Here is a 23,044-nt window from a genome sequence, read left to right on the forward strand (position 1 = left end):
AAAGTTAGGCATTGTATCTCACATAGAAGCACTAACTAACCCTGTACTCAAGTAATTGTTTTGAGTATCTGTACTTTACTTGAGTATTTGTATTTTTGGATACTTGATGATGACTTTCATTCTACTCCACTTCCACTACATTTCTAGGAAGCAAAAAAGTTAAACCTTGGGTAACCTTTGGGACCAAATAGCTGAATTTACAGTTAAATTACCAAAAATAACACATTGGGTCTTAACACACCTCGTACTGAAAGATATGGTGCAGATCCTATTCATTGAAATGGCAGACAAGATGTACAGTATGTTTTTCTTTCAGAGTTACATTTTATGGCTGATGAGGCTGGAAGTAATGAAATGTGGGAAGGTGTTTGATGTGGTTGGAGGTGATGGAATCTGGGTGGCTGTTGAATGGCAGCGCTCAACTTTTGTTATAATGAAGAGCCCCCCCCCCCAAATACCCCTGGATCTGGAGCTTGTAGATCTGCTACTTTTCAAATTTTGAATTTGAATAGTTGGACAGTTTTGGACATAATTAAGTTTCCATCAGACAGAGATATGTATTTTCTTTCTTTTTGTATTGTGTACACTGTAAATGTATATGTGTATGTATGCACTGAATATACAGTATTGTGTCCATGTACTGTAAATATACCTATATTATTTTGGTGTATTTATTTCTCTCTCTCTCTCTATTTTTGTAATGCCATTAGAAAATAAAAAAAGTTAAAGAGAAAATCTGTACTCATTTAATTCACATATGTACATACCAGAGTTATTGTCAGCACATTAGGTAACATGCTGTTAAAGTGTGTTGTTCTTAATAATTTTGAGTTTAGATACATTTAGAGTTTCCCACCTACAGTAGGGCCTGCATTTTTAAAGGTCATGACATCAGGCCTTGAATATAACAACACAATGTTCTTCTGTTAAAGTTGTTGTTGGTCTGCAAAGCTGTCAGAACATCTTTCAACACATTTTGTCTGGATTGTTGTAACAACCTACTGGAGAGACGGTGCTCTCTTTAAACAATTCCAACCTGGTATCCCTCTTTTGTTGATGGCCTCTCATAGGCTAGCATAAGTCAACTTTTTAAGGTTTTCTGAAAATTTGAAACGAAAAATCAAACGAAAAACTAGCTTCTGGTAGTTTTTCTTTTCTATTTTTGACAGGAAGGTTGGCATAGTGAGGAGGGATGCTTCCAGATGGGAACCGGTTCTAACGCATAAAGTTGCGTCAGACCTTACTAATGGCTGTAGGTACTGAAATAAAATTGCAGTAGTGAGTAGTCACATGTATTTTTGAGTAAAGTAATCTATATGAATGCATACAAGCTACAATATTTTACTAAAAAAACACAGTATCACATCATGATGCATTGTGAGCTATACTGTATATTCAACTATAATACTCCCAGTCAGAAACGGGGAACAACCTTAGATAACAAAGTGAGACAGACAGAGATATTCCTGTTATCAGCAACAACACCAATGCAAGGCCAACTTCTCTCACACTGTTGCCCCGCCGGCCGTCAGAGTTAACAAAACATCATCTGTGTCTTGCTGCCTAGACACACACACACACACACACACACACACACACACACACAAAGTAGTGTTAATTTATCTTAGAGAGTGTACAAATGGAACCAATTAGACTGTAGAATGGATGGGTAGCAGATGAAGCCATGATGACAAACAAACACAATGTCACACAAATACGTGTCTGTCCACCAGCAGCCACATGTATTGTGTCTTTTCGCAGGAAGACACTGAGGCTTCATTGTACATCACCCTTGTTATGATTTCCAGCTAAATGTCTAAAATGTAGATGTGGTTCAGGAGGTAGGGTGGCCGTCTTGGAATTGGAACGTTCCTGGTTTGATCCCCGGCTCCTCCTGACTGTGCATTGCAGTGTCCTTGAGCAAGGCACAGAACCCCTAACTGCTCCCAATGAGCAGTGTGTTGTCTTGCATGGTTTCCACTGTGGGCATGTGAACGTTAATTAAAAATTGAAGTGACTCTGAAGGGTCAGAAAGACTAGAAAGGTGCTATATAAATGCAATCCATTTACTATTTGTATCCTGTTGATGTGTTGAAGCTACACACACACACACACACACACACACACACACACACACACACACACACCATAGACAGACAGTGACAGAAGAAATATGACTCATGGCATGTTTCATCACACATGCACACTATCCCGCTAAATAGCTGAAGTCATGCAGTTTGCTGTAGTGTCCTTTCTCCACCACTAGGTGGGGTTGTAAAGGTTCCAGACATGCACCCACACCTTTTTTTTCTCAGATAATAATATAGTACATTTGCTTTGGCCTTTGGCGGATAGACATCAGCATACATATGGTATGCAACATATGGTTGTTTTCTCTTTATTACAGCATATCATGGTAATTGTTATGTGCTGTGTGTTTAGTGTAATACAATATTATATAATGACATATCAGTCACGAGCCATTCCTCTGTCCCCTAGTGTGGGACCTTGAGTCACTCATAACCAATACACTCTTCTCTTCTCTTCTCTACTCTACTCTACTCTACTCTACTCTACTCTACTCTACTCTACTCTACTCTTCTCTTCTCTCTTCTCCTATCATCCCACATCTCCTCTCTGCATTTATGCTGCTTGGTGGCAATACCATTGACTAGAGTATTAGTGTGTGTGCGTCACGCATGCGTGTGTGAGTGTGTCAGTGCGTGCGTGCGTGTCTGACGGTGTGAATGGCAGTGGTGGCAGTGTTCTGGCCTGGTTTGCTCTGCATTTCATCTGTGCATGCGTGTGTGTTGGAACTCGAGAGACACATTTTGGATCCCTGGGGTCTTCAACTGTTTTTTATCAGAGACTAGATAATGTGATGTGTGTTCGCAATTCGCACTGTAATGGCAGTAGGGCGATGCAGTTAGTGTGGTGGGAAGTGCAGTGTAGAAAACCTGACAAAATACAGAAATGCAGAACCATTTAACCATTGACTGATAAGAATTACAATAGATTAATACTAGATTAATTAATAATAGTTAAATATTAATTTATTATTAAAAATATTGTTATTATTCTATTTTCATTGGAAAGTCTTGCTTCTTGCTAAACATAGATTTATTTATTTATTCTAAATCTAGGACTGTGACGATTAAGAGGAGAGTTCAACTTGAATTCTTAAATATTTTAAATAATTTGGCTTATTGGCTTATTGGAGTATTTCTGCCTTATGGATGGAGAGGGCCAGAAGGGATTGGAGAGATGGAGTGTAGGACAGGTTCTATCTTTTTCTGTCTCTCTCTGTCTATCTCTCTCTCTCTCTCACGCACACACACACACACACACACACACACACACACACACACACACACACACACACACACACACACACACACACACGTGCGTTTGCATGCACATTTGCACGCACACGCATACATCCAGAGGGAGGAGATCATGTTCCATGGTTGCCTCCTGTCTTGCTGTATCCCAATACCTAACTTAGGCTATACTTAGCCATGTGTCGCACACCAAAAATTGCAGTTCTACAAGCTTACAGCACGTCATGGATGTGACGAGTTGTGATCTTATATTTTTAGCATGCAACATGTTGTATAGTGAAGTTTAAATAAGGTATTGGACACATCTTCTGCCCAGTCTGCAGACAGGAGAGGAGGCAGACAGTCGCCTGTCTGTCTCCCCTGTGTCCCCTTATAGCCTATCTGCTTACCTCTCCTGTGTCTCCCTCTGGGATTTCACAACACAGAAAAGCTTGCAAAAGACAAATGTTTCAAAATTGATCGCTTTGTGGCCAAAAGGTATTTTGTTTCCAGAGTGTGGCATTCAGCTCTGAAAGAGTCAACAATGACAAATGTGACATTTTATAATGAGTGCCGTGTATACGCCGTTGTAGGCTTTACAGGTTAGAGTGCTCCCTTCGGTTATGTCTGAGATAGTATACTACAGCAAACCACACTGCCGGTTCTGTCTGAGATAGCAAACGGCAAACAAACAGCAAACAGCAAACCACACTGCAAGCGGAAATATTTCCTTTTAGCAGGAGGAGTGCTGCTGCTGTATCGGTTGTGAGGTGATGGATCGGTTTCCTGTACACACAAAGCTCAGTCTGGGAAAGAATCTGCTGTGGTATCATGGCTGTTGGTTTGTTTATTTCAATTATGGTGGGTGCATTTTGCATGATTTCAGTTATGGTGGGTATGCATTTGCATTTCGCATCAAGCAGTAGTTCTGGATTAGGCTTACAAAATTGAGTTTGCTTAATAAGAAATGCTTGTTCGTGGAATGTGGAATATGTTGCTGTTTAACTTTTTGTGTAGATCGTTAGAAAGCACAAGGGTTATAGATACAAGGGGAAACATAGTGGTGAATGTGCTGGAGGCAGGAATTACACCATACCGTATACAGACATCCTGGCTCTGAAGGTGACAGACACAGTGATGAGGTGCTGGCTGTGTAAATCACTGTAAAAACTATTAACATCTATTTAACACAATTTGAACCTCCATCCATAAACCTTTTTTATTGACAATATGTTTATCCAATGAGGCATTTCACCTAATGAAGACATATTGGCTTGAAATCTTGACAACAGGGACATGAATGGACTTTCCTAGTAATGTATGGATGCACTGGCAGGAGATGACACCAGTTTGCAGGGCAGGAGACTCCTGCAAACGGAACCAAATGGACCAATCCGTGTACAAAATCCACAAGTTCCTTCCTTACCGAGAGTTTCAGTGTGAATGAGTTGGATGGACATTGTGTTGTCACCTGAGTGTCTCAACGTTTATAGTCTGTGTCAGCATGGATCAAATCAAGAGATGATAGGCTACCTCTGAACCACAATGGCACTGCTTTTGGTTATGTCTTGATATGATATGATATGATATAGTACTTTATTGTCAGTTCACAAACTTCACACTGAAATTTGTCTTGCGACACAGCAGCCAAGTATGCAGAAACACATATACAAACACAAAGAACAAGACAATTTACATGCATAAAGACATGAGCAATATCCACCGCTTAGATTATCCTGTGGCTACTACATCTCCTGATTAAGCCTCAAGGTCGACTGGTAGACAAAGGACCTCTTTAGTCTGACCTTATTGTATGCTGGTACACCATATCTCCTTCCTGAAGGTAGCAACCTATATTCTCCATACAACACATGCTTAGTATTAGATATTCCTTGCTAACCTTAGGATGATGTTATCATATGTGGATGTATAAAGTTTCTGAAGTTGTTGTCCAACAATCTTTGAACAAATGTTCAGTTGTTGCAGCAGTTGTGACTTTAGGGCTGCAGACAGACATCCATACCAGGTGGTACTACAGTACTGAAGAACACTCATAATAACAGAAGTGAAAAACAAAAGGAGAATCCGTCTACTAGCACCGAAGGATCTTAGACGGCGAAGGAAGTAGATTCTTTGCTTTGTTTTCTTACACACTGAATCAATCTGACCTTTCCATGACAAAAGATGGTCTATTACTACTCCTAGGTATTTGTACGAACATACCTGGTTGATCGGTTCACCATGAATAGTAATGGGGGATCTGTGTATCTCTGGTGTACCAAAAACAATCTCTTCTGTCTTTTTTGTGTTAATGATGAGAGCGTTGTTATCACTCCATTCAACCACCTTATTTACTCTGAGTTGGTGCAGTCCAGGATCACTGGAACTCTTTTAGACATTAATTGATTGAATACTTTATTAGCAGTTTGCAGAAACAAAGCATGGGAAAGTACAGTTCAATACAAGGTCTGCTAAGAGGATTTAAACCCAAGAAAGCCTATTGGCTTGTTTCCATTGGGGTACTCAATTCTCAATACTACAGTATAATAATAATAATACTCAATTCTATACTCAATTCATCGAAGACGACATGACAATGACAATTCTGAGTAGGCCTATACATTGATGTTTGTCATGCCATGTGCCAGAGAATAGATTTGTAGGCAGATTTCACCTGCATAAAATTGACTATACCTGATGTTTTATGCAGGCGTTTTGGTTTTGTTTAATAACCTTTTATGACTAGGCCTATACCTTTTCCATTTTAAACTTCCACCCGAGTCAGGCAAGAGGACTTTATAAAAAGCTGTGACATCTGGGTCCTGTAAGATATTCAAATCAAATGATGCATGGCTTGTTCCTGTGGTGTTCTTAAATTGTTGATTATTTAAAATGGGTCATTGACTTTTATTGTTTTTCCAATCCCAGCAGGAACATGTTTTTTAGGGGTTAACAACAGTACATTGTTTCAATTTGAATTTAGAGTTCAGGATTAAAGAATACTCAAAACCATTTTCTTTATTGGCATACGCAATATGCATACACTCAAACGCTGCATTATCCAATATCCAGGTATACCATGTCAGGCTGTCATATAGCTATTTTCTTTCGCCTGTAGATGGCAGGCTATTCCTATAGTATATAAATTGAACATGTCCCAGAGAAAAGGCGTCCACATCTACCACCACCAACTGGAGATTTATGTAAACGAAAACGTGTGTAACTCTATGGTGGTTGCCACAAAGATCGGGATACCACGGAGGGGCGCTCCAGCTCTATTTTACCTAGGCTACAGTGGCCCACCACTAGCACACAGCCACACACATGCATTTTTCCTCTGGCGGAGGTTTGTGGCGTGGCCCGGTCTAGAGACTAGGGAATCAGGATGGATGACACTGACAGCCACTGCAGGAACTAGGAAGAATAGAGAAACCTGAAGGCAACAGCAAGCCTAGCTGCGAAAAGAAGCGGCCATTACGCTAGTGGGAAACCTGGGAAGTTAAGTTCGCTGCTGCTCGCCCGGCTTCCATCATCAGATTTCATAAACGCCGACAAAAGGGTGGGGAATTGCCGGGGAGGGATAGGAAGTTCCTCCAGCGTCAGTGTGGTGGAGTGCCGGGTGGAACTGGGAGCCCACCACCCCCTTGCGGACACACTGCTCATCTCACACATAAAGCAGCAGCAGCAGCCAGTCGGTCGCCGGGTGGGAGAAGCTTGCTCCTGGACGTGTTGAGAGAACAGCAGCAGAGCGCGGACGATGTGTTCCCGCACACACACACACCGCAATAATAATGGATAGATAGCGTTTATTTAACCTTTATCGAATTAGAAATGTGGTGTTGGCATTATTATGTTACTCTGTAGGACGACGCGTTAGTTTAGTCTTTTTTATTTTGCTCGAAATATTTTTCTTTACAGCGAGTCTTTCAACCTAGCTACTTAACAAGCCAACTGCTTATAACGTGACTATTATGCGTCAATGGTGGGTTAACCACTGAATAGCGACGGGGGGAGTCGTTGGATAACGTTCAGTTCCACCGCCGCCACCACCGGGGAGACGCCGTGGCTTCTTCAAACGCAAAGCGGGTTTGACAGCTGCGTTGGGCGAGGAGAGGAGAGGACTGGGCTCCTCTCAGCGTCCTGGATTTACTGCGGTACCCCTCGCTGCTCCGACGCCGGGTTGCTACACTACACAGCAGCAACCATGGCCGGATTCATACCGGGTCTGCTGCCGACAAACCACTCTCAGGAGAAGGAGTTCGCCCAAGCTTATGAAGACGTCTTGGAACGATATAAAGGTATGAGGGAGAAACAGCAGAGCAATGAAACCGGCCGAGGCAGCGCGTGTGTGCCGAGTTGATCCTCTACCACTGTCATAATCTGGATTGTTACATTGTTTACGTTTTGGCTAGGCTCTCCTTTGTAGCACTGCTACAATGTATCTGTGTGCCCCCAATCTGTGCTGCATTTGAGTCGATGCGATCTGCGTGCTTTTCTCAACTCAAATCTTTGTTATTCTCTCTCTTTCATACTCTCCCTGACTGCCTCTCTATCTCATCTCTCTCTCTCTCTCTCTCTCTCTCTCTCTCTCACACTCACACTCACACTCACACACACACACACACACACACACACACACACACACACTCACTCTGACACACACGTCAAAGGAAGCAGTTTTTTATTAAGTCCCCTGCGTGCCAACGTCAGGGAATTTTCCCCACATGGCCCCAGCTAGCGTTTGCTGTGTGTGTCCCATAAACAACCAGAAAGCTGCTTTGTGTACAGCCAGTTGACGCCACGTTTGTAATTGATCCGTTTTTAAACTCCTTGTGCGGAAAGAAAGAAACTGCTCAAACAAACACAGTAGTCCTTGTTGTAGAGCTACTGCAGACATGACTGCTCTCGTCTCACCCACTTAATCTTTATATCGTTGCCCCCTACCTACACAACAGTGTCACCAATAGACTGGCAGTTTTATAATCCCAATGGCAGAGGCGCTTTAAAAATGAATGCCTCTACTGAAATTGACCGCGGTGTGATGGGAGGGGAGGGGAGGGGGAAGCTGTGTGGAGGATGGGTGGGTGGATGCGTGGTAGCCAATAGACACTGGTCACATCTGTGATGCTGCTAGAGCTGATGAAAAGAGGTGCTTTTAATTATTGATTATTGGTAATGAAACTAGACTCTTTGTGGTTTTGTAGGGTGTGTCTATTAAGGTTGATTTCTAAATGACCCTTTAGAGAAAGACAGAAATTTAAGTGAGTTGAGTTGGAGGCTTGTGTGCGTGTGTGTGCTATGAAAAAGGAAGGGATGTCCGCACACTGAATTGTAGCTCCCAGGGAAATTCTTTTCGTTTCGACCACTGTGGGTCTTCGTCAGGTATGTCTTCGTCTTACCTGACGAAGACCCACAGTGGTCGAAACTTTGTTACAAATAAAGAATTTTCCGCGAGCTACAATTCAGTGCGGACATCCCTCCCTTTTTCATTGTACGTATTTTTGACTAGCACCTGTAGAATTTCTGGAGATGTGCGTGCTTCCTGTCGTATCCTGTGTGTGTGTGCTCTCATGGTGGGCAAGAGAAGACGGACAGATCAGTGGATTGAGAAAGAGAGACATTGTTTTGGGTGTTGAGTACTAGGTGCATCTAATTAGCTCTTCTGTCATCCTTCTAATAATATAAGTTATCCACACACCACAGAGGAGAAAAAACCCCACAGAGAAATTAGTCTAATGACAGCCTGTTGCATCTCTGCTATGGCAACAGAAAGAATATCTAGCTGTTGTGAGGAGCCACATGCCCCGGAATTATCCCTGGCAACTTGATGAACGATAAAAGGCATGGTTACATGCAAAGCTGACACCTCTCAGCTGTATGTGGAGTTGAACTGTGTCTGCTGTGCTTTGAATACATGGGAGATGAGACCAATCAAAACAAGTCCCTTAATGGTCTGACTCTGACTGTACCATGTGCTGACTAATTTGACTAATAAAGTATTCACTGCAGTCAATCGAAAACCACCAGGCCTATTATTATAAAAGACCTGGGTTAAATTATACGTAGATATCTCCTCCCTGGAGTGACAGTTGGGTCACTTAGGTGGGAATAAAGGCATGTCACAGAAAAGTAAGTCAAATGTGTCTTTCGGTGTATGTTATATTGCAAACATCGGTCACATCAAAGACTTTGAGGCACTCACATTATGAGCCAGATTTATGTTTTGTAGAGTGTAGACACCTTGTTTTGTAGACACTTTGTATTGACAAGGCTGGCTTTGTATTGTGGATTTATGTCTGAATAAATATAGACGTGTAGAATGCTGGTGTTGACATAAAATATCGTCCATTAATTAATTAATCTATGTATTTCACAAAGCAGCTATTCCCCCTCCTCTCTCCCTGTTACACACACACACACACACACACAGAACCCTATGCAAATCCAGAATGGTGAAAGTGCCTGTGACAAATAATTGAGCCTCGTTAAGGCGTAATTTTATCGATTGTAATTTATGTTCCGTTTTCTTCTCTGCCAACAGTGTTGCTTTACTTAATAGCCTACTGTAAGGCACTGCAGGGGTACTAGTCATCCTTCACCACAGGCTTCACAAGGAGTCATGCGTTAATAAATGGACAGTCCAGCAGTATGCAAGACTTTGGATTGTTATCTGTCCAATAATTGCCAAGTGCCAAATGGAATATTTAATATGCAGTATGCACTAGGTTCACGATATTGTCTGTCTGTCTCCAAAACTGTTACTTTTCAGGATTGCTATAAAAATAGCAAAAGTAGCAAGCTCGTTTCGAACTTGCAGATCTGCTACATTTGATACTTTTGTGTGACGCTGTAGTACGATCCGAAGTAGGGTGTTAATCTTCACAACAAGTTAAAATATGGAGAGATGAGAGGTTTCTGCCCAACAGTGACCATATTCAAAATAAACAGAAGAGCGTTTGTCTCTCAGAGGAACTCATCCAGAATCAGTGACCACACGTCATCACATCCTCACAGGCAGCCACAACTCAATCTGATCTCAGGTCAACAAGTACAAATCTCACTCAGTTGACACCAGTGGTGGAAAGTAACATGGAAAATGTACAATTTTGGCACATGTTTACTTGAATATTTTCAATACGTTTACTTGAAATTGAAGATCTACAAGCTCACAATGCGATTTTGATGCATTTGAAAACTACTTGTAACAGAATGTTTCTACAATAGGGTATTGATACTTTTCTCACTATTCACTTAATTTGCCGGGTACAATAATCACCCATCCAACAGGTTGTATCCCCACCACAATCGTGGTCAACGGCCATTTGTTGACTTGTCAAATGGGCCATGAGCTTGATGATGAGAGCTGGTCTTTTATTGCTCCTGATAATATCCGGCTGGTGTTCAATCAGCAACAAATCAACAATTTGCACACTAAAAAAGTAGCACCACAGATGCATACAGTGCATCACACCATAGGTAGAAAATGCATGGTTACAGTATGCTGAGTAATGCCTGGTTATGTGACTTGTCGAGAACTGAAAATAGCACATCTACAACCTCACAACGAGGCCGATTGAAGATCGGCTATTTTCGGCACATGACACCGGAGCACAAGAAAGAGTAAATCACCCTTAAAGTTTTGACTGCTGTGTTCAAATGGTTTTGACTGGAACTGACACTGGAACAGTTGAGTCATGCACTGAGGTATGTCTGAGGTTCCGGGTTCTGTCTACATACTGTAACTGCAGGGAGAAACCACAATGATTGTTTTCAGGGTCATGTTACCCTAAAACAAAAAGTCTTCCAAAGGAACAGTTTGGACGGCAGTCAAACCAAAAAGGGGGGGAAAAACCCAGTTTTAATCCTCTTGTAATGTTATATTTACCTATATTTTCCATCCATATAATTCAAATAAAAACGGCATTTCTTTTTATTTGCAGTTCAGTTCACCCACATATACAGCATCAAAAGTCTTCTAAAATGGCCATCTATCTATAAATTCACCAAGTGTCTGTCTGTCTGTACGTCTGTCTGTACGTCTGTCTGTGTGTAATCCACGTAACTCGAGGACCGTTAGCCCCACCGTCTTCAAATTTGACAGACTCGTTCCACACCACCACAGGGGGTGCAGTGTCCGGTGTCGAGTCGGTCGGACCTACGGTTGTCCAGAACCACCCCCAAAAGGCCTCTGCCCGGGCTCTGGACCGGGCCACTGCCCAGCAGTATATGGAGCTGGCCTGTTCTGACCTCGCAACACTCCATATTTGGGCATGCCTGGCACAGAACTCCACAAGCTGGCCTGTTCTGACATCCCAACACTCCATATTTGGTAGGCATGTAACGATATATCGATATTAATCCCATGATATGAATCGATTTATTGAAATAAAAAAATCTATTTTCCAAAAATAAATAATAATATATATATATATTTATTTTTTTGGTAATTTTCTGGGAAATATTTTTTGTTTAATCGTGATTGTTTGTATCGTGAACCTCATATCGTGATACGAATCGTATCGTGAGTTGAGTGAATCGTTACATGCCTAATATTTGGGCAGGGCTGACACAGAACTCTATATATAGGAATAAAGGGGCGCAGAGAGACGCATACAGAAATCTGACATCATTCTAAAAGGCCTCGGACCGTGCTCCTTCCCACCATACTGTATATGTTCCTGTTCTGACCTAAACAACACTCCATATTTGGGCATGGCTGACACAGAGTGGTGCAACTCTCCTCTCTCTCTCTCTCTCTCTCTCTCTCTCTCTCTCTCTCTCTGTAATTAGCACTAGGAAACAGTGCAACACTATGTCTCTGTTTCTGGCACAACAGCGCCACATTTGCCCCTACTAGTACTCATAGCCACACACAGTCACATAGGTTAACACGGACATTGCTGTTCCTTGGAGTGGTTGCACCACTCAAAAATACATTTGTTGACCTTACATTGCACTGAACTGAAGTGTATGACAATTTCTTTTAATAATCTTCCTGAATTGTAACCGAGACGTGCGCAATTTTGATTGAAATACAGTTTACAATATGTTCATTGTTGTGCGTATAAAGCAGGTGAAGGATAATACCTTTTAATATGGCATGACCTCATAACCATAAACTCCTTTTTGTATGTTTTGTATAGCCTGTGTGCATCCTACGAGATTGTCACTTTCCCGGTGGCCCTAGGCCCACAGCTTATGGAGCTGTGCATTCTGTTTATTATCAACATAACGCACAGTGTAACCATATAGGACATGTCATGTATACTGTAGGTTCACACAAGGCCCAGAGCCTCTGCCGTGTGTCTCTGCAGTGTACTGTACGGCCTTTGAAAGCAGCAAGCCGCAATTGTGCGCCATTTGTCTCGTGCAATATCGAGTTCGCTCTTTCTTTTCCTGCCCTTTTGTTTTCCTTCACTGCACGCCCCCATACACAAACTCTCTTTCCGTACACTCTCTTCCCCTTCCTTTCTCTGTGTGTACTTGAATCAATGCAGCGTTGAAGTTGCTTTTATGTTGACCCTGCATGCTGTTGCATGTGTGTGTGATTCTGTGTTTCATATGGTTTATATGTGTCCTTATTGTAGAATTTCTGCTGAAGAATGGCGTGAGAAATGTGAACTTGAGGTCGTGCTCGTGGGCCGTGGCATCACCTGACTGAAACAGGAGAGGGACATTCAATAGGACTTAAGTGTGTGTGTGTGTGTGTGTGTGTGTGTGTGTGTGTGTGTGTGTGTGTGTGTGTGTGTGTGTGTGCGCGCGCAGTACACTGGTAACAATGGCAGGATATTAGCAATGGTGGCTGGGCTTGTATGTGGAAAAACATGAGGTGTACACACACACACACACACACACACACACACACACTATCTTAGTGGTCAGCCATATTGACTGACAGATAATTCAAATTAACGCACCAGGCAAAATGCACCAGGTAATGTATGTACATACATTACATCCGTCAAGTCATGATTGAACCAACTTGTCAAAACCATTGTGGATCTACTGTAAGTATCTCTGCTGTTTTGTTTCTATCGTAATGGCCCTTAACAGAAGCATATTAGCAATTACATAAGCCTAAGGGGAGCTCAATTAAAACAGGAGATCTATACAGAGATAGGCTTTGGAAGACACAAATGTAGGCCAAGGTCCCGGTAAGGGAAATACGGCAGACGAAGAACAATGCTTCAAGAACACGATGACCACCAAGTGGCTCAAACATAGACTTAATGTAAGTCTGCGGATGCATGGCCTGGATGTACAGTACATAGTACTCAGCATGGGTTCTTAGGTCCCTGTGGGTGTAATGAACCCACATTGAGTTGCAGTAACTTTGAAACTTTAGCCTGCTTAGTGCTATATTGTAAAAGATGGAGCAGAAAAGAGCACACGTCGAAAAAGACAGCTTCGTCCTGTTACCTACTATAGAAAGAGAAACCCTTGCTGCAACCTAGGGTGAACTTGTGGTAAGAATTTCAGGTGACACATTGTAGAACTTAACAATGCATCAAATCGACTGTCTGCGTTTGCGTACCCTACTTACGTTACGTATGAGAGAGAGAGGTCTTATGAGGGCAAAATCCTGCCCGTTTACACAACTTACTCAATGTTATTCTTGGCCAGACTTATCCGTTTTCTAACATAAATCAGTGCAGTGCATCTTCCTATTGTCATTGTGACCTTAGGCAGAGGACTGTTGACACAGGAAAAGACAACTAGGCCTTCAACTGATATATCCATATCAGTCAGGGCCACCCATGTGGGACTGTGAATGTGTATGTTTGAAACACACACACACACACACACACACACACACACACACACACACACACACACACACACACACACACACACACACAGGCCAATAACGGTACGTTACAAAAGGGGAAAGATATTCTTTTATGGAACACAGGAAGTAGCACGCTGAGTGAGGCTAGCTCTTCCTGTCAAATTTGTTGTGCGTTTGCCTGGCTCTTCGGTGCTTTACACGCCACGGATGCCTGCAGAACCTCAGTGTTTTTCCATGGTCTCCTCCCTATCAAAGTAGCCTACTTGCATAAAAGGCAGTTTAATTCCATGAGCTCAAATATTGGTTATTGAATTAGTGGTGCTTGAATCCTCCCCTAGTTAACACAGGGAGCACTTCAGTGTGTGTGAACTGGACACGAGAAGAGACTTGATGCAGAGAGAGAGGGAGAGGATAAAAGAGATAGAGTGAGATATATGAAGCCATAATGGAGAGGGAGAGAAGGGAGGTCGAGGGTCCCTCACCCTCTCTTCTGTGTGTGGCTACAAATAAGTAGGGATGGAGAGAGATGTGTAAAATATGAAATATGTGTAAAACAAAGATGGCTAGACAGGCCAGCCATTGGCTACTGTTAGTTATAGAGTTGGATGATTACAGCTGGATTTTTCCACATGGCCTAGTCCCCCCCCCTCCCCAACTCTCTCTTTCTCTCTCTCTCCCTTCTCATGGTAGACCACTGCCCGCAAGAACACAACCCCTTCCTCTCAGTCATACAGTTATTCTCTCTTGCTCTCTCTCTCTCTTTCATAGAGCCAGTTTGTCTCTGGAGGCACATGTCTTTGTAGTTGGTAAATTGGGGGAGGGGTACCCTCTGTCAGAATGAATATATAATATAGATTTTTCTATCATCTTCTCCGTCCTATCACCCTTGCCTTTTATTTTCACTCCCACTATTAATTCTGTCACTTTCTCTCCGTCTCTCTCAATCCCTCTCCCTCCCTTCCCTCTTTCCCTCCGTGAGTTACTTCCCGTTTAGCCCCATTCTCTCCAGCACTGTGTGTGCCGGCAGGAAAACTGATCGCAGGCAGAGCTATAGCTCTATCCGGGATGGCCCTTGGCAGGTGTGACCAAACGATGACTGAGCTGTAGTTGTTCCAGGATCCTGTTAATATCCTGTTAACAAACATCCTGTTTGACATCCACGCCATTTGGTGGATGTCCACCGACAGCAAACGTGAGCTGATCAGATGCTTGGACCATACCTGGCAACATTGTGATTGGAAAATAGGGCCAATTTTCAAGCTCCAAGGAGGTTGAGGTGTTGGGGGTGGGGGGGTTGTGTCATGTGTGTACTTCGGCTATACTGGAATCATGCCATATGTTCCTGTAGCACCCAGGACCATTTCTAGGACCATAGTCATTTAGGTTCATGTAGTACCCAGGACCATTTCTAGGACCATAGTCATTTAGGTTCCTGTAGTACCCAGGACCATTTCTAGGACCATAGTCATTTAGGTTCATGTAGCACCCAGGACCATTTCTAGGACCATAGTCATTTAGGTTCATGTAGTACCCAGGACCATTTCTAGGACCATAGTCATTTAGGTTCATGTAGTACCCAGGACCATTTCTAGGACCATAGTCATTAGTACCCAGGACCATTTCTAGGACCATAGTCATTTAGGTTCCTGTAGTACCCAGGACCATTTCTAGGACCATAGTCATTTAGGTTCCTATAGTACCCAGGACCATTTCTAGGACCATAGTCATTTGCGATTGTCTCAGGAATCGGGAAGCGCTCGTTTTTACTTAAAGTCCTGCATAGGTTGGGCAAGTGTGTTATTAAACTGGAGCAAGGTTAAACAAACCTGGATATTTACAATATATATATATATATATATTTTTAAACGGGAGGACAGTGGGACAGAAGGATAAAATATGGGAGAATCCCTGGAAAAATGGGAGGGTGGACTGACTGGATAGGAGCCTCTGCTAAGTGCCTAAAATGTAAATGTGAGAAGCTAGCAGGGAAACCAAACGTTCACAGATGTACAGGGTGATGAGGGGACAGCTGTTAGCTCTGGGGTCCACTGGGATGCCTGTTCACCCACAGAAAGAGACCCCTAGGCATTTCTGTCTCTCTCGCATGCACGTCACACACCCTTGCGTGTTGTTCTTGCATAACCAGTCCCCAGCTGATTTTTTTTGTCCAATAATCAATAGGCTCCACAATGCGTTGCGTGTGAGATTCGGATTAGTGTGAATGATAGAGCAATTGGGGGTCGTTGCGTGTGAAATGCCCAAATGAGGGGGCAGTTAATAACAACGTTCTGTTCGAAATACTGCGTCCTCTCCTCTCCTCCTCTCAGCAGTACACAGGCAGCGTATTCATGCATGGCTGTTGTTAACCTAAGCCAGACTGTAATAGAGAAGGCTCTCTTGGCTGACCCACATCTCTGTCACATTGACAGGATATTTCCTCAACGTTGGGGTCAGTTCTCTCTGATGGTTCTGCAGCTCACCGGAGTCATTTGAGTTCTGCGGCCTCTGTTAGGGGTCCCACATTGCAAAACACAATCTGCAGGAATCCATTACTGTATGCATGTGTTGGGTGGGCAAGTGCATTATGTGTGTGTGTGTGTGTGTGTGTGTGGGAAACGTGCCCCTGCCATGATTAAGGCAGATGGGTGGAGTGAACAGCAATAGAGGGGGAGAGAGAGAGGGTGGGAGGCGAGAGGAAGAGGGTGATATAGTAGACTAGAGGTTAGAGAAGGAGGGAAGTAAAGAGAGGAGCGGTTAATAAATTAATCATGGTGTCTATTCTAAAAGCCCTATAGGGGACAGTATCACACACACACACACACACACACACACACCACAGACAAAACATGGTTGGTGATGCTAGCTACACCGTCTAGCGTCTACATTCTTTCTCTCTCCCTTGCTCATTCTCTCCATCTTTCTCTCTCCCTCATCCCTGATTCAATTTCCCATTTTTCTTCCTTCACACAATGAAGAGCTTGAGGTGTTGGAGGAGGTAGGGCATAGCAGTGAGGTGCACGGTGGGAAGAGTTATGCAATTAAATTAGCCTCATTGTTGCCTTGTACTGTGAGGCTACGGCTAAGCTGCTAATCTACTGCAGTAGTTCTCAACCTGTGGGTCACCACATGATTTGGAGGGGGTCTCCAAATTAATTGTCAAATGATATAAGAAAGAGGCAAAGATTCAGAAAAGAGCTAATTGTGAGCTTGTAGATCTGATATTTTCACTTTTATCTGCGGAACCGGGGTCAAACTAAATTGAATGCCTCGTTTCTGTTTCTCCTGCTTTCATTCTCTCTCTCCTTGGTCTCTGCTTCTCATTTTAGAATGAGAATCACTCACACTCATTACTGAATACTGATAGTCCTCTCTTCTCTTCCTGTCACACTTCTCCCTGGCTGTCACCAACACCCCCCCCCCCGGCCCCCCCACACACTCCCTCCCGTTCTTCCGTTCATTACTGCCGATGGAGTGGGTGGAGTGGGAGAGGAAGGTAAATCTATACCTACGCTGCTCCCGCCCTCCACCCATCACCCTGTCATCCCGACACGATATCCATCCGTCTCTGTGTCCCGCACGGATGAAATGCTGAGAGATGGGAGCTTATGGAGGTGATGGAAGATGTGTGTGTGAGAGAGAGAGGGAGAATGGAGAATGGGGTAGTGGGAGACAACAGACTCTTGTTGGACGTTGTCAACCATAAATATTTGTTACTTACTTTACTTACAACTTAGGTTTAGTTTTGTGAAAATTAGTGAGACAATTTTGTGTTGAGCACAGTGGAGATGCTTCGAAGAAGAGATTGTCTATATTCTTTTCATATTCATATATTTGCATCTCGGTAAGATCCGGCTGTACATGAACACGTTTGATTCCCAGAGCTGCAAATGTTGACTGTTATGATAGGATAGCATAATCAGAATGGTAAAAAAACAAATTCAGTCAAAGTCGGTGTGCTTGTGGGAAGTGGCCTCGTTTATTTGTGCCTTCTGTTGACTGCGTGAGCCATCAGTGTCTTCATATGTAGAGTGTAGACTGCTACGTACTATGTGTACACATTATGGAGCTAAATCCTAAAGATGAAAGACTGTACTAAGTGGCTGTGAGAGGGCTGACCGACTCTAACCTAGGTGGGTGGTAGGTAGAGATGGGTGAGAGAGAGAGAGGTAAAAGAGAGGCGGAGAGAGAGAGAGATACACAGACACAGTCAGTAGAGAGTGTAGAGGAGAGAAAGAGACAGCGCTGACTTTAATATGCTCCAGTTCCTCAGTCTGTCCCTATTGACTGCACAGTGTAGCTATACACACACACACACACACACACACACACACACACACACACACACACACACACACACACACACTATTTTGTCTTCTGTAGCATGCACTGTAGGCTACACAATTATAAAATGCATGAATATCTGTGCATATTATGCAACACGCATGCATAGGAAATAAAATGTAGGTCTGGGTGTGAGGTCAACATAAGGTAACGTAGCAGTATAACCGTACGCGTGCACATGCACAGTCTCACACAAACACACACACCCCCACTTACTATCACTCTCTATCACTCTTTCATGCACATGGATGCGTGTCTGCTCTAGTGTTAAGTGTTAACATTCATGTACCACTGAACGAACAAGAAATTAGTTCGGCCCCTCACTTCAAGAAGCCCCCTTAACACGTGCATGTGTGCTACTACGCATGCCTGAGTGTGTATATTATGCTAATTGCTCTGTCCATTTCACTCTCCACATCCCATATTGGCCCCTAGGCCCCCCTGCAACACTACTCTTTCCCTAGTATGAGTGTATGCAGTCTGTGATCCATAAGCCTACTGTGTGTGTGTGTGTGTGTGTGTGTGTGTGTGTGTGTGTGTGGTATGTGTGTGTGGCAGCGTGAGGGTTTGCCATTCAAATTGAGGCTGTGTGGTTAATCTGGGGTATCCTGACGGGACGTCACACACAGACACCCCCCAGCAGGGGACAAAGTCTAATCCCATTCATCCACTTTACTATGCCAACAGCATAGAATGAAACCAGAACACCCCCGCTGTCTCGTCACAGTGGTACGTCCCGATTCGCTCATACAGCCGATGCAGAGCCAAGACCGTACCATTGTTCTCCTTTCCAGAGTTGGGACGGGGGGTGTTTTGCTGCAGCTTCTCTTATGTAATTTAGCATGGTGCGTAACTGCATACCGTGCACTAGAGTAGCAGTCATTCAAGGCCTGCTTGGCATGCAGAATGTGAGACTGATTGTCTTAAACGTTGATACAATATATAATGGTTATTATCACACACTTCAGGACTGTCTGCCTGGATAGAAAAGCCATTCCCAGCTCACGTTGTCAGCCTTTTGTCCCTGTGGTTTGCCTCTCTGAAATTGGACATTTTTTACTTGGGTCAGGTGTTTGGCGTGCACGTGGTGCAGCATCGGCTTTTCATCAAGCCGATGCCACGGTCAACACTCAATATTGTGCCTGTGTGCATCCATTGACCACACCTGCTGAGATGCTGTTAGTTCAGCCGCAAACGATGCCTACAGTCGGCGTGAATCAGGGTTTTATGTTCCCATTTATTTATTTATTTATTTAGTGTTGTTCCTTAGCCCATTAAGACACCAGGCCGATTCTACAAATGCCTTCTAAATCAGCAGTTCTCACACTCAAGATTCTTCAACAATATTCAGAAATAGCAGATCTACGAGCTTGCTGTGAGCTTGTATCTGCTATTTTTGAATAGCCAACACTAAGATCTAACATAATGACACAGATGCTTTCCTGGTGTTAATGGGTTAAACTCCATTCAGTTCCTGCTCCGTCATCTTCTCTGAGTCTTCAACAATGAGCTCCATTTCCCCGTCCTCCTAATGTCTTAAAAAGATGATCACAAACAATTTGTTACAGCCAGCTTAAGGCAATGTTGGTATTATATATTTTTTTGCACACAGACCATGTCCTCCTAACTAACGTCATTGTAAAGTCTGCAGCAAAACAAAGACAAATGTCATTGTCAATGAAAATACATGGAGATACTAAGTCCCAGGTTTTTCTCTTCAGTTGCACAGGAGTTGCTCAACCCTTCCAGGTAGCAGGAATTTAAATGTTGAGAGTGTGATACAAATCCTGTACCAGACAGTAATCTGTTGTTGCGGTCACTGCTAGGAGTGTAGGACCCTGTGTGATCATTCCTGGATCCTTCATGAAGCCGTCATCATAAGATTATGATGACACGCTACTTCTCTCCTTCAGTGACAGGCTCTGTCTCTCCCTCACCCTTTTTTCTCATTCCCGCTGCCCGGTGGCGCATCAAGATGTGGTTGAGAGATGACACCCTCTGTCTTTTTCTTCCTCTCTCATTTCTCTCTCCTTGTCTCGTCACTCGTCAGACTACATTTATACTGTCTGTCTTTCAAGCCATTTCTTTCCTTACCTTTTCCTCACACCCTCATCCTCTCTTAGTGTTTCTCACAGTAAATAATCCTCTGTGTTCATTTAACTCTGAGAGTAAAAATCACACCTGTGTGAAGTGAGGGGAGTTCATATTGATTAGCTGATGTAATGAAGATGACGGTGACAAAACAAACATAACATTCTCTTTATTGTTAATGGTGTTTTTAAAACAAAATCGACCCCCATGTGGGTCCATTTTATACACCTTCAGAGCTATACAGAGGGCTTTACTGTGTAGACTTTCTCTTTACTATTTACCCCCCCCTCTCTACTAGATGAGTAGTCTATCTATGCAGGTGTTAATCTGAGCAAAACCCAGGTGCTTCTCTTAACAGGCTTTAGCCTAGTCCTAATTGAGAAACTCTTAAATTACCAGGGACATCTATATGAGGTGTGTGCACGAGCGTGTCTGTCTGTGTCTGTTTCCACTGATCTTAATTTGATTCTTAACTGGGATTATTGCGTTATAGGCCTCTACTACTGGTAATTGAACAAATGAATTGGAATGAAATGTAATTTTATTCACCAATGCAAGGACAACGGCAGGGATCAAACTATTAATTTCTAATGTTTCACATATTCCCTACCTCTCCTCTGATATAGTTTCCCATAAAGGGACATTATGTGCTTTGCTATTCATATCCAGGGTAGGGATCGGATCACATCTGTGTATTGATTCCATTCAGTGTTGTATATCCTCCCATTTATATTACACCCCACATACAGTCGGTTTGAAGTCGCCTCCCTGGCCTTAGGCCTGTGACAGAGTCAATAAGCTTTGTGTGTAGAAGAGATGCAGGCCTGTAGGCTCTGTGACACTTTCTGTTTCATCAGAGGCAACGCATGCATGACTATGTGAGCAATGCATATTGTATTCGGATAATTCATGTAATAACATGTGTACATTTGGTGAAATTGAACTAATTCCTTTATCCCCCAGGGGGAAATTCAAGGCATTATAGTTGATGAGAGTGAAAGTAAATGGTGAACAATGAACAATAAAACTAAACCATAACAACAATAAATGGATACAGTAATATAGTCACTCACAGGCACACGCATAATTGCTCGCCAGCGCATGCACAGCATGCATTAACAATACAACAATAAATACTCTATGTTATTCCCCGTGTGCTGATGTCTGAACTCTGAAGAGCAATTATCTAGGAAATGTTAGCAAGATGCAGGCTGACTCCACTGACAGCACGCAGAGATCGATGGACACACACGCGTGCGCGCGCGCACACACACACGATAGCAATATAGCAGCACATGTGTTAATTTGTTGACTTAATATTGATTGAGAGGTGAAAGATGGGTAGAGGTGGGTTGGTACTTGTGAGCAACTGAGCATGCATAGTCTCTCACACACTGCACATGTGGACACACACACACACACACACACACACACACACGTCTACCTGTCGATGTCCTGTCTGCATTGATGCATTCTAATGATTTCACTGTGCACTTATCCTTGAACCGTGTGTGTGTGTGTGTGTGTGTGTGTGTGTGTGTGTGTGTGTGTGTGTGTGTGTGTGTGTGTGTGTGTGTGTGTGTGTGTGTGTGTGTGTGTGTGTGTGTGTGTGTGTGTGTGTGTGTGTGTGTGTGTGTGTGTGTGTGTGTGTCTGTGTGAACTGGCATGTCCCATTCTGTGCTCCATCTGCCAGGGGTCATTGGCATGTTAATCACCAGGCTTTGCCTGCACAGAGCTGGTGGCAGAGCTGTGTGTGGCGGACTGGATGCCCTCTCTGTGCCCAGCAGTCTGCCTCACAGCGTACACACTGGACCTTCTGATCTTCAGCCTCCTTACTCAAAACAATCTTGCTCTTTTTTGTGTGCAGGGCCTTTGTTGCCAACTTCATATGTTATACACTTATTAAGCCAGTTTTGTCTTCCGACAAATGGCGAAAATAGCCGTCCTACAAGCTCTCAATGCACCATGATGCAATGCTCTGTGAGAGTAGGCTGGTCAATTATATTACATTTTAAAACTTTTGACATATAGACATTTTTGGAACATTTTCGCCTATATAAAATGCCCCAGAATGGGGACGCCAGGTTGTATGTAAGTATGGGGTGACCTGATAGCTGAGTGTTTAGGGATGGGGATGGATGATGAAGAGTGGTACACAGTGGGGTGGGGGATGGGTCTCTCTCCCGGGGGTTCCCTGGCCGTCTGTCACCCCTCTCTTCATAATCCCCCCTTTCCCTCCCTCCGTCTCGTCTAGCACCTTTAATCTGACATTCCCTCGCTCTGCCTCGATCTTCTCCTCTTCAATCCAAAGTGTTTTTAATCAGACAATAACATGCCCGGAGGCAGGGGGATGGAGAGAGAGAGAGAGAGAGAGAGAGAGGGGAGGTGGATGGAGGGCAGTACACTTAGAGGAGTGATGGTATGACTATCGATGATCGGAGGGGCGGCAAAAAGCGTGGGGGAATGTGACGGAGAAGTGGAAGGAGAGAGCGTGTGGAAGATG

The 23,044-nt window shown here is 43.4% G+C and overlaps 1 protein-coding gene across 11 annotated transcripts in view; it reads left to right on the plus strand.

Annotated features, from left to right (window-relative positions):
- Positions 1–23,044, plus strand: part of macf1a (microtubule actin crosslinking factor 1a) — a 292,770-nt gene that overhangs the window by 19,001 nt on the left and 250,725 nt on the right. The window contains exon 1 of one of the 11 annotated variants that reach the window (XM_080786747.1): positions 6,958–7,618. The exons of the other annotated variants lie outside the window; for them this stretch is intronic. Within the exon in view, the coding sequence (XP_080642873.1) occupies positions 7,525–7,618 (94 nt within the window). The 5' untranslated portion in view covers positions 6,958–7,524. Of the gene's footprint in view, positions 1–6,957; positions 7,619–23,044 lie in introns of those variants that run through there. 11 annotated transcript variants of the gene reach the window in all.

This window comes from Protomyctophum bolini (genome assembly GCF_963924005.1).
Source record: "Protomyctophum bolini genome assembly, chromosome: 17".
In the NCBI taxonomy this organism is placed as follows: Eukaryota; Metazoa; Chordata; class Actinopteri; order Myctophiformes; family Myctophidae; genus Protomyctophum; species Protomyctophum bolini.